The sequence below is a fragment of the Podarcis filfolensis genome (assembly GCF_964270895.1).
Source record: "Podarcis filfolensis genome assembly, chromosome: 4".
NCBI lineage: Eukaryota > Metazoa > Chordata > Lepidosauria > Squamata > Lacertidae > Podarcis > Podarcis filfolensis.
In genome coordinates this window covers 48741214-48754392 of record NC_139607.1, presented here as the reverse complement: position 1 = coordinate 48754392, position 13179 = coordinate 48741214, and the positions used below count along the sequence as shown (strand labels likewise).

Genomic DNA, 13179 nt, shown 5'->3' with positions numbered 1-13179 from the left:
GGATTCACGTCTAATAGTATATAGCCTTCAATGTCTCACCTCAGGTAGGTTGTGCAGCTGTCTTTGGTTTAAACCCTTGATGTGCGCAGCTTATTCAATGAATTCCAACTTGAAATTGGCAGGCGTGTTTGTGTATGGTACAAAAGTATGGGCCGGATTCAACTAACTCCTAAATTGGCTTGGTGGGGAGCAGCAGTCAGGAAAACCCCCAAAATAGTACATGGGGGGAGGGGGAAGATCATTCCATCAGGCAAACAGCAATGCTTGAGATGACAGAACAATCTCCTTAGTGCTATGTTGAATTTCTCCCATTTTTTTAGTATGAGGTACAGATTTTGCAGAGGTGATCCTGCAACATCACTGTGTTTGGATATACTATTAATAAGCTGAATAATAACACGCAATGCACAAATAGTCTGATGTGCTCCAAATTTACATGTTGGGAATCCATGTACATTCTCCCCCTGAAAAAATACAGTTTTTAATATCTTTATTGGAAAACTAAGTGATGAAATGACCCTAAAGAGGATGCTTTGAGCATGTGAGGAAATTTGAGGTATGGGCATGTTCTCATTCTAAATGAGTTCTGGGTCAGGGTCTCCTATTTGGGGCTGAGGCCTTAAGACCTAGGAATAGGTGGAATTCAGACATCAGTAAAAGTGCTGAGCCCTCTGTTCAAGTCAGGATGGGGATGGGAGGCAAAACACTTCCAACAGAATACGTCCAGCAAGCAAATAGTCATGGGTGGCAGTCTAGTGCTGGTTAAAGGTTTCCAGAGGGGAGGATAAAATAGTGCAGCGGAGAGGAGTGTGGCATTGAAAATCTCCCCATGGAAGATGTGGTGGTGCTCTGGTTCTGAGGTCCATGCTCTAACCATGCTGGTAAGTCTCCTCGTGTACCTGTTGCCAGCTTTGGGACTGGCATGGTACGGAAGGTGAGAGAGATTTGAGAAGCTGAGGGGACTTCTGGAGAGGAATGATTGGTAAAAGCAATGGTGCCTGAGGATTCCTCTCCCTTCAGTGGCAGCTGCCTGAAATGATTGAGGGAGAGGGTTTATCAGTGGCCACTAGGCACCATGGCTGTGTTCTACCCCCATAGGTGGAGGCTGTATCCCTCTGACTACCCAGTTGCTTGGAACTGTAGGTAGTCAGAGTGCTGTTGCCCTTAGGCATATGGTTGGCTACTATGAGAACAGACCGCTGGGCTTAGATGGGCCTTTGGCCTGACCCAACAGAGCTCTTCTTTTGTCTCTGGGTCCTTGGTGTCATGCAATCTTTCCACTGATGCAAAAGTTTCTGAATCCAGATACTGGTCCCCAGCAAACTCTCCATATGATTTCTTTATTTGAGAAGTAACACTTGGATGTTTCTTCCACCCCTCCCCTCTTGTTCTGTTCCATTAGTTTCTTTTGTACTGTGAAGGAACTCGTTTTACAGAGACCAAGCATCGTATCAGTATGGAAGTGGCAGAATCCAAAGGATTGCCTAAGCTCAAATATCACCTGTTGCCCAGAACCAAAGGTTTCACGACTGCCGTCCAGTGTCTCAGGGGAACAGGTATCTATTTCCTTGGCCTTCCTTGCGGCGTTTGTGGATGTGATTCTTGAGCGCATTCATTGCTGTTGGTCCCCAGATTATTATTATTTTCTTCAGTGGAAAATCAGTATTGACTTTAATGTTGACGTTTTAGACCGCTGGATTTTATTTTGTAATTAGTTCTTAATACGTTAATTAGTTCCCCTTTGAATTCAGAGAAATTAATACTGCTACTTAGCACTTCACATTTCTAAAGTGGTGTGCAAACATTGACTAATTAATGCTCCCAGCGTGCATGTGAGGTGTAAGTTCGTGTTATGCCACACAGACAAGGCTGTTAAATAGGACAGATGGCTGGCCAAATACAATTGTGGGTTACAAGTTTTGCTATGTCTTTCCAGACAACAGCATCAAAACTGTTCTGCAGAATCTGGGGAGGTTAGGAAGACATAAAAAGTCACAATGTCCCCTTTCCTGCTTACTGGAGGAAGGTTTATCACATTATTTTATGCCATTCCTCATCCACATTCCTCTCCCAGGTGTTCTAAAAGTGTGACAGTGTTTTTTAAAGACCGTTGATAAAAGATTATGGCACTTCCCTTTGCAGATTGAAATTATCCCCCACCTCCACTCAGCACAACCCAGAGAAGTATAAATGTGATTTAAATCTTGAGGAAATAAAAGAGTGTCTAGCTTCCACTTAAGTGCTTAAATACTATTGATTCAGGAGCACTTATTTACGTGTACTTTCCTCTGGATTGTGTTTAATCCATAAGAGCCACTCGAATCTAGGAAAGACAACAGAGTTGAATCTGGATGAAGAACTGCCTTGAGCAAAACACTGCCTTGGATTAATTTCCCTTTTCTGCTAGATGGGAAATATGTTAACATGCATTTCAGCATGCTTGTGAGATTCGGAGAGGTGAAGATACCTTATATTAATGTTAATTTTTTCTTTCTATATGTGAAGTAATTTCCCTTGTGTTTCTGTGAGTCACATATAGATACCCATCTTCATGTATGTATAATCTCAGGGTTCTTCACTTCTGTTGGCTGCAACATGACTAAGATTCACACCCATTAGCTTAACACTAAAGCTGAGTTCAGATTTAATCACCAAACCACAACTTAGTGTTACATAAAGGAGGCTCTGACTCATGAGCTCCCTCGTCTCTTTTTCTTCCCTGTATGCTCAAGCAGTCTGGTTCTCTCCATTATTTCGGTTTTTGCAGCAAACCATAGTTTGCTGTTGTGTTTTATACAAACAGGGTAACTCGCTTCAGATGTCATGTTAAACCACTGTTTAGCATTAAATGCATGAACCTGCTCCCTGTCCCCTCCTCTGGCTTGACTACAAGGAAGAGATCAAAAGTGTTCACTAACCATTGCGTTTAGCTTTCTCATGTCCCCCACCACCACCACCACAGAAAGCGAGTATCAGAAACCGCAGTTTGATCTTAGCTTGTTTGACAAACCATGATTTGAGCTAACTACCGTTTGTCCCAATTCAGATGAAACAAACACTGCTTCTGAACTTCTCTTCACTCATGTGCCAAAGGAGAAGAAGGGCATGGGGAGTGCATGAACCAGAGACATGTTCAGTAGCAGTAAAACAGCGGGACACTTCTGGAATTTTGAGAAAGCAGTAAGATGCTTATTCATGTCCCACTCAATGCAGTGAATGCAGCTGGTCCTAACCCATTTAAATGCTGTTGGAATTGCAGCACAGTTTTGTGTTGACGTTGTCTGGCCAGTGGAGCATTGTACTTGGGAGAATGATATGCTTCCAATCTCAGGAGCCTCACCTCATGTATTTGGAACTCTTTGTATGCCTTGTTATAACAATTAAATAAGTTGGATCCTAGAGGCTAAAATAATGGTGACGTCTTCTCGTTTGTCACAGTTTCAGCCGTCTACGATGTAACGTTAAACTTCAGAGGAAACAAGAACCCCTCCTTATTAGGAATCCTTTATGGGAAGAAATACAAAGCTGATATGTGTGTCAGGTGAGCATGGCATGTATTTGAGAGCATGGCACGTATTTCAGAATTGTCACAGTGTCCAAATATGGTGGTAAGCCTGCCTCCTTTTCCCCATGTTCTTTCACCGCATGGATTTGGGATACTTAAGCTGTTCAGGCTTAGTATGGAAGAGCCTCTTTTCCGCCATTAATATTAGAAGACGAAGGCTGTTGTGTGCATCCAGCACGACTACAAATTCTGTAAAAGTAATACTTGGCTCTGCGTGCCATTTCAGCGTCTTCCATATTTGGTTTGACAGACCCATGTGGTCGTGGGAAAGTACATTATGTAAAGCTCCATAAATTCCTACTGCCCTCTCTTAAAGATTGGTGAACTGCATAGTACAGTCATTCATGTCTTTTAGATAGCTGAGTCCAGTCTGGCTCAAAGTTCTGAGATCCAGTTGCCTGCGCTTTCTCGGCTAGGCCTGCTGTTCAGCCATATGAATGGATGGCCCGTCTTCTCTGCTTTTGTTTTGTGCAGTAAAAGACTCGCCAGGAATGCTTTCTGACTGGATCCGCTTCAGGCGTATCTGAAACAAGTCATTTCTACCCTTGTGAATGGTGGTGATGGAGGCTTTGTCATCTCTTTGGTGCCCCACAGATATACGTGTCATCATGCTTGCCACAGTCTTTGCTTTTTATGGCCCTAGGAAAAGAAGGATTATCAAGTTCAGGGCTGTCAAACAGAAAGCCCTGAAGGATTATGGGGCTTTTGGGGATCCCCAAAGTGGTCCACAGCTCACCTTTCACAAAAATTACTGAACCATCTCCAGACATTGCCCCTTTTACAGCTCATGGAATGACATGGCCGTGGCTGCCATTACTTGCCTCTCCCGCCATAATTATTTTTTTCTTAAGCGTTTTTACTCACACCGGTGCTGTGTTCTGAAAGACATGTGCTTTTGGGCAAGGGATCATAGTTAAGTGGGAGAGCACATGATTTTTTAGATTTGTAGAGTTGGAAGAGGGGACATGGGTGGTGCTGTGGTCTAAACCACTGAGCCTCTTGGGCTTGCCAATCGTAAGGTTGGCAGTTCGAATCCCCATGACTGGGTGAGCTCCCATTGCTTTGTCCCAGCTCCTGCCAACCTAGCAGTTGCACGCCAAAAAAGTGCAAGTAGATTAATAGGTACTGCTCCGGCGGGAAGGTAAATGGCGTTTCCGTGCGCTGCTCTGGTTTGGCCACAAGCGGCTTAGTCATGCTGGCCACATGCCCTGGAAAAACTGTCTGTGGACAGACGTCGGCTCCCTCGGCCAGTAAAGCGAGATGAGCGCCGCAACCCCAGACTGGACTTAACTGTCAGGGGTCCTTTACCTTTACCTTTTTTTAGAGTTGGAAGGGACCCCGGGGGGTCATCTAGGCCAATCCCCTGTGGTGCAAGAATCTCAACTAGACAGATGACCATCCAGTTTCTACTTAAAAACCTCCAAGGAAGGAGAGTCCACCACCTCTTGTGGGAGTCTGTTCTACTTGCATCCAAAGGTTCCCTGGTTAGATCCTGCTCCAGAGTAGGTGCTCAGAAACACCATTGGCTGCTGCCAGTCAGAGCTGACAACGCTCAGCTCAACAGACAAGTTGTGTCTTATGTTCCCAGCTTCCTCAAGCCAACAAACTAAAACGGCATTATTTGTTATACAGCTATAACAGGGCAGCCAAGTTCCAAAGAGTCACAGTCTGTCTGGTTCCTCAACAGAATCTCTATTGTCGTTTTAACCTTTGCCACTACGTAGAGTAGATGGACCACAGGAATTTCTTCACTAACTTCTTCAAGTTCCTGTGGTTATCTGACCCAAGCTTTGGTCACCATTGGCCTGTAGCCTTCATTTGGGTGAAAGAAAGAGAATCATGCCACTATTTTTTAAAAATATATATAGCACTTCTCAATAAACTCACCCATCCATTTTTGTACAAAGCAAGAAGTAAGTGTTCCGCTGCGCAACCTATGTATTCTGGCTGTGGGCACCCCCTAGTGGCAAATTCATGGTAATAATGTGACAATACAGGGTTTTCACTTGAATTTGTGTTCATCTAGAGCAGAACACTCAGTATAAGTAGCATAGAAGTTGTAATTGTGATGCTCATTCTTTATTAAATGCTCTTTATTGAACCTTTTTTAAAAAACAAACCAGGAGGTTTCCACTAGAAGATATCCCTTTGGACGAAAAGGAAGCAGCAAAGTGGCTCCATAAACTTTACCAAGAAAAGGTAAATCACTTGTCCTGCCTTTAAGATCTTATGGAATAATATGCTAATTGAATGAATTCTCAAAGAAGACAGCATTGCTATATCTGTAAGGGAGCAACTAGATGCAATATGGAAGATCCTTCATGGAAGATCTCCCATGATTCTTTTAACATAAACATGTTTTCTACCATGGGGAAAGTGCTTTGACATTTGTCCACATGCGTATCTCAAGATAAGGTGTGCCAAGCTGAATGTATATACTCTCTGTTAGACCATGGTGATGCGATACGTTGCTTCCTCCACAAATGGGGCCCCAATCCTGTCTTTCTGTATCATGTGAGTTTTACTGAGCAATGGGGTTTCACAGTAGCAAAAAAAAAGGGGGAGGGAATGGATATACTAACACTGAACAAAACGTCAGGAATCTGATTTGTTCTAAAGATTATACTTCATTCTATGAGAGAGAATACTAATTCAAGAGAAAACTGTAACTTCTGCTAATAAAGGTTCCATCGGGTTGGGTGGCCTGTTTTCCTTCATTTTTCACATTCATCCCTAAGGCAGCATAGAAATAAAAATCCCACTGAAGTCAATGGGGCTGATTTCTTAAGTGTTTTAGAATCTGTCCAAGTCAGATCCTCACCCCCACCAGACAAAGGGTTTGAGGGTTCTGTGCTAATCTGATCTGCAAGGTATGGTTCACCAGCAGCACGCTGCATTCTTATTTGCTTCTTTACGCTGCCCTTGTCAGTGGAAATGGAAATAGGTGGAGACTAATTACCATATATTGTATATAGCAGTTAAATCAGTGGGGAAAATAAAATGTAACCTGATACAGTTACAACTCACGCGATGCAGCTCCCCTTAAGGGAATAATAAGCTTGAAACTGAAGATGGTTTTACACGGTAACAGCAACTTTTATGTAAGGGCTTGGTGCATGATAGACACCAAAGGAGAAGCCTTAAGGATGTAAGCACATGAGCCTGGGGCTTGTATGGGCTTATGCAGTTCTAAAACCAAGGTTTTGGGTTACATGCAAATGCAGCCTAAGTTTACTACCTTCTAATTTTCTGCAATTGATTGTGTGAATTCTTGGGGCTGCCTGAGAATAACTTGGGTTCATCATTGCCACATACGTCTAAGGACAAGTTGTGTTTTGTTTAAGCAGTAGCCATAACACTTGATGGGACTAACAGTAGTTTCAGGTTAACACTTCATGACTAGGTTACATGAATAATGTAAAGTGCGACATTGACATACCTTTCAGCTTCCTGGGAGACTGTATTTTATTTATGTTTTCTTACCATATCCTACCGTTTTACCATCAGGGAACACCATCTCCTATCCAGACAGTGATGGCATGCAGAAGAAGGCACAATGAATATAGAAAGGATTTGGTTGGGAATAGAGTAGCAGAACCTAGTTTCACTAAAAAGGTGTTTTTGCTTTTTAAGTAATCATGATGGAACAGAAAATACAGATTGCTCCTGCAGCAATGAGTACTGGGTCACCGAGACCTGCCTCTGTGACCATATTAAAATGTACAGGCATTGAATGATATGAATGCACCCCTGTGTGTCCCCAAATTAGAAAGGTTTTTCTTTCTCTCTTCAAGGATGCTTTACAAGAGAAGTATAATCAAGAGGGTACATTTCCTGGAGAGCAAATCAAACCTCGCAGAAGACCATGGACTCTCCTCAATTTTCTGTTCTGGGCCACCATTGTCCTGTCTCCTCTTTTCAAATTTGGTTTTGGCATTTTTGCAAGCGGATCTCCTCTCCTGATTCTTTCATTCATGGGCTTTGTTGGAGCAGGTAATAAACGCCGAGCTGAATGTGCACATCTGTATCCTGTGATACAGCCAGGCCCCACGGTCATTTGCTCAGCTCGTTAGCTGACTTGCAGTGAGGTGGGGAAGGAAGATTGTGTTAAGACAAATTAGAACTGCATTCATCTATCTATCTGTACTGGAACGCAGTGGTTGTTAGACCTAATAATTAGCACTTTGAGAAGTGTACTCAGAATCTTGTCCAGTCGTACCTTGGTTCTCGAACAGAATGTGTTCCAGGAGTCTGTTCAACTGCCGGAAACGTTCAAACACCAAAGAGTGGCTTCCGATTGGCTGCAGGAGCATCCTGCAGCCAATCAGAAGCTGTGGAAGCAGCTCCAGATGTTCGGCTTCTGAAAATTGTTAGAAAACTGGAACACTCACTTCCAGGTTTCGATCATCTGAGAGCCGATTTGTTCGGGAACCAATGCGTTTGATTATCTTTCCCAATCAAGAGCTCAGGATAGGTTGCAATATACACTTCATTTTCTTTTTATAGTAGCCCCATGATAAGTTTAGGCTGAGCAACAGTTACTTCCCTAAGACCATCCAGACAAACCTAATACATTAGCCCTTGCATCACATAGACACCTATATATAGTTTTCTCCTTGTACCAAAGCCTGTGCTGTTTTAGGCTGCAATTCTGTTGTTGTTGTTGTTGTTGTTGTTGTTGTTGTTGTTGTTGTTGTTGTTGTTGTTGTTGTTGTTGTTGTTGTATTTCTATATCACCCTTCATCTGAGGATCACTGGGCAGTTTACAGTATAAAAACAAAAAAAGTGTATAACATAGTAATAAACAAAAACAATGCTACACACACAGTTTGAATGGATTGTTAAATATATTTTTTAAATTAGTTTAATTGTTGTACCTGCTCTTGCCTTTTACTCCTTTGAGTCCTCATCAGATGCTTAATCTCTGCACTGGTGTTCTGTGCAGATGTAGCATTTAATCATACAAAATTCAGGGTCCTAAGGGGCTCAGCTCTCATTCCAGTCCAGGGCCTGTGGGGCCTGCAGCACTGCAGATGTTGTTGCACTCCTGTGCCCATCAGTCCCAGCCATCATGGCCAATGGGAACAATGGGAATTGTAGTCCAACAACTTCTGGTAAGCCACGGGTAGGAATGGGTACCAGTTTTGGTTTCTCTCTGTCTCTCATCTTTCCAACCTTAAAGTTAAGTTCTCCACATTTTCACATCTGTTTGCAATTTTAAAAAAAATGAAATCTGCAAATGGAGTGCAGTTTTCTTTGCCAATACATGCATTTTATTTCCCTTAGTATTTTAATATCCCATAATATCGTACATTTATGTATGTTGTTTTCACAAAGATATGTATTCATATGCACAGTTAACCTTTGCGTGTGCTTTTTTGTTCACATTACTTGGCTAGAAAACGGCACTGCAAATTTAGAAAGATGTCTGACATTCAGTTTGTATATTATTTTGGTTATTGCAAATTAATTTGATTCACCTTTAAATACAAACTGAATAAAATTTCTTCCTATCCCTGGCCATAGTTTCCCTGTCCCTTTTTGGTTCCTATTGGCTGCTTGTAGATAACTTTAAAACAAGTGAAAACTCAGAAGTGGAGTTTATGGGATTGGGTATGGTAGTGCGGAGTGGGATTTCTAGTAGGTGGGGCTTTAGCATGCTGAGTTGGTCCTTCCTCTTTCTAACAGCTAGGAATTTGGGAGTGGTGGTATAGAATGAATCAGCACAACACACACATATATATACACATACACACACACACAGCCCAATGTGCATGGGTGTACACAGACATTATGCATATGCACACATTTTGCTACCTTCTCTATAGTTTACTTTTCAGTATATAACAGATCATTAATTGACAAGGAGTGGCGTAACTCAGTCATCTCTGTTTCCTTTCTGTTTTAAAGCTTCATTTGGAGTTCGCAGACTGATCGGCGTAACAGAAATAGAAAAAGGCTCCAGCTACGGCAACCAAGAATTCAAGAAAAAGGAATAACTTCACAGATACAGTTCCAAACATATAACAAGACTATGGTATCAAGTTAACTTCATTGAAAGAAAGACACTTAGAAAACTTATCTTTTTTTTCTTATTAACTGATAACTACTAATACTTGAGCCAAGACTGAAGAAATTGGAAGATTCAAGAGGAAGAGGAAACAATTGACTACTTACCTGCCCAAGGATCCCTGTGTTCATAAGTTTGGGGAGAAAAAAATATCTGGGCTAATGTTTTGTTTTATTTTTGGCTTTCTTGTGGGTGGGAGGGGGAACTAATGGGTGTAGCTACATGCATCTTCAGATAAACTGGTTTGTCTTTCAAGAGTACAACACTTGCTCGCAAGAGGAGCTACTGAATGTTTCTTCTTGCTAAAACTAATTTAATATTTTCTTACTCATGGCATCTTTTTTTAAAAAAAAAAAACAAGCAAGGCAGCATGAATTGCAGCAAAACACAATCTCCAGTTGACTAACAGCTGCTCCTCAAGGAGGAAGCAGTTTGGAAAAGCTACTTCATCCTTGCAGATGTTTTATTTTTAGGTTAATATTTATTCATTTCTGTACACCCGTGGCGTTCCAATGGCAGCAGTACCTGACTGATAAGCACATACTTTGAACAAGGCACTAGAATTAATGCGGTTCCAGGCTTCCCTACTTGACAAACACATTCCTTACCCCTCATGCACTCCCAGCTGAAACAGGGATGTGCTTAGCTCAGTTTCCTACATAGATCTTGGACTTGCTATTTCTTTCTTTAAAAAAACAAAACAAAAATCTTTTATGACGACCCTGAAATTATTACCAGTATGATTATGGCTGCTCAGTCATTTCATCTTGGCAGTACTACCCCCACTGCAAAAAAAAAAAGTCTGTTCTCAGAATCTCCTGTATGGCTTGTGGTGCAAAAACAGCATAAAACAACAGAGAAACCTGGAAAGAAATTGTATTCAAAAAGCTACTAATTGTAGTAGATAACGTAAGGTTGGTACTGTATCTCTGCAGCCTTCAGCACACTTACTTGGAAGGAAACACTACTGATTTCAGGTCAAAATTTCTTCCAGGCAAATGTGTTTAGGGCTGGAATGTCAGTTTGCCTACATTATCATGGGATATTGCCAGGTCATCCAGCAATCAATGAAGCCTTTATATAAGGTTCAGAGTTATTGAGGATTTTCTGCTGCACATTAAGAGCTACCGGTTTGGTTTCAACAATCTCTGGCTCCGAAAACACACATAAGAGCTAAGTAGAAAGGTTCTTAATGTGGTGGCTGCCCTCAGTCACAATGCATTGAGGTTGCTTCCCTGTGGAAAGCCATTTGTTTGCTTGACACAGCCTTCAAGCCAACCATGTTTTGACTGGCACAGCACCTCTAGGTTTACTCTATATAACAAATGTTGTAGGTGAATGACTAGTCACAAAGTCTCCCTTCAGATACTGCTTTGTGTGCAGCTGCCTTTAATAGGGCTTTGCAAATTGATTTCTGCATCTCGAAAATATTTGAAAGTATATGGCAGTGGCATATATCATCTTCCAGTGCTGGGACCAAATTTTGCAATCAGATCCGCACCCAAAAAACAAACAAACAAAAACAATAGGAATTGAGCTTTATAAATGGGATTCAAAGCAGAATTGGGCCCCTACTGCTCCTTATGATGTGATAGTAACACACACATCCTCTCATAGCCAGGGGTAAATGTGTGACATCTTACTTTCCAAATGTTAGCATTTTAAAATTATTCTTATTCCTCACTTGCAGGAGCTCGTTTTGAGAATACTTTTATGTGCAACTTGCCACTCTGAAGTTTGGAAAGATTCTTTGCGGAAACGACTTAGCTTTCTCATGCTGATGAATGTTTGCTTAGGGATTTCTGCGTGAAAGGTTTTTGGAATTGTCCTATGGAGCCATGATCAAAACAACCAATATCCAAACATGTAGAAAATGGCATGCAATAGAATGGTTCATGCAGCTAGAACACTGCGCTGCCAGTTCCTATTTCTGCAGAGACAAGCCATTTTTCAAATAAAGCAGTTGCTTGCCTCTTCAGTGAGGGAACTTCTATTGCAGAAAAAGATCTTCATTGGCTTCTTAAGTCACAGCCCACAGTATCCATGAATTTTTCTTTCCCCCAGCATAACATTGTACTGTCAGTCCCGGAATCGGTAAGCTACACTTCCTGAAAGGGGATAAAATCTACCCTGACTGTAAGGGCAGACAACTTATTAACTTCATTGGAAGTTGAACCTGTGCTTCTTGGGGAGAATCCAGCCATGACTATTTTTTACCTGGTAAATATATTCTGCTTTTTGTTTTGTTTTTAAACAGTTAGACAGCTAAGCAGAGAGCTTTCCTCTCTGTTATCTAACCAGAGGACTGAACAGGCAGGATTGTGTACTTGGTAAATAACACTTCCTTGTTGGAAAGGTTTTTTTCTTTCCTCCGTTTAACAGATGCTGTATAATTGCTTTCTGAAGAAGATGTTGAATATATTTTAAATGCACTTAATAACAAAAACAAAGTGGGAAAGTCCCCTAGCTGTGCATTACTATTACTTGTGAGCAAGGAGTTCTGTATTGATAGATAAGGCCAGACACTAACAGAATTAAGTGGGGGGGGGGCAGGTGGGAGTCGTGCAGGAAGAAATGTTGCAAGGAAGCAAAGACTGTACAGATCTGTTAAAATAGGTGTCCAGCCTCCACTTAGCGCAAATGGCTCCTGCTAAAAGGTATTGGGAGTACTGCATGTACATTATGGAGAGAAAAAGCAGATGTTTTCCTTCTGTTTTGTTTTCATATCATGACATATTGATCATATTTTGTTTTTGAAGACATAGCAAAGTATACATTAATTTGTTTGCAGTTTTAGAAAGACATATCCGTTTTGAAAACTGAAGTGTACAACATGGCACAATCTAGTACATGGCAGCTCATCTTTTTGGCTTGAAATTTTGGTTTGTCTCTTCAAATAGTTTTTTATATAAATATGCAGAGTACGTGTGAGAGAGTATTACTGGAAACAGCAGTAAGTGTGTCTCATGAAGAATATCAAGCGGTTTGGGTTGGAACAGTGAGCATAGATTTTATACCTTACACTATTTTCTTCTGGTTTAATAGAACATAGCTTGTATATTTGACTACCAAGCCCTTTGAGAGCAATAATAAACAAAATATATCATGAACTTTTTCTTTTTCTTTTTCTTTTGGTCTTTCTTCATTATTCAATTTTAATCATTACTAGAATGTGGCAGCCGTTTCCCCTTTCCTTCCATTGTCAGCACTCCATTTGTGTTTTGATGTCTTGGATTAAAATGTAACTTTTAAATGCATAGGCTGGCATCCAAAGACCTGCTTGAGATACGTTCAAGAGCTTGAGCATGCCCCGTGAGGTTGGTTTGTTTTTCATTTTCCGCAGCCGACACAATGCCATATTGCGCCTCTTCCTTTACCTTTGACACCTGAGATGTGTGCTTTCAGGACCCACCCTGGGACCTGCTGGCAAAGGGCAGGTAATAAATATTATTATTATTATTATTATTATTATTATTATTATTATTATTATGAAGCCAGAGGGAGTCTTGCAACACAGCATTGAGGGAAAGGGGTTCCTGCTCAT

At 41.3% G+C, this 13179-nt stretch overlaps 1 protein-coding gene across 8 annotated transcripts in view; it reads left to right on the top strand.

The window, feature by feature from the left end:
* Positions 1-12745, top strand: part of AGPAT3 (1-acylglycerol-3-phosphate O-acyltransferase 3) — a 67302-nt gene extending 54557 nt beyond the window's left edge. For all 8 annotated transcript variants that reach the window (XM_083612573.1, XM_083612577.1, XM_083612578.1 and 5 more), the window contains 5 exons: positions 1403-1556; positions 3439-3541; positions 5689-5764; positions 7360-7558; positions 9476-12745. In XM_083612573.1, coding sequence (XP_083468699.1) covers positions 1403-1556; positions 3439-3541; positions 5689-5764; positions 7360-7558; positions 9476-9564 — 621 coding nt within the window. In that variant the 3' untranslated portion in view covers positions 9565-12745. The remainder of the gene's footprint in view (positions 1-1402; positions 1557-3438; positions 3542-5688; positions 5765-7359; positions 7559-9475) is intronic.
* The last annotated feature ends 434 nt before the right edge of the window (positions 12746-13179 follow it).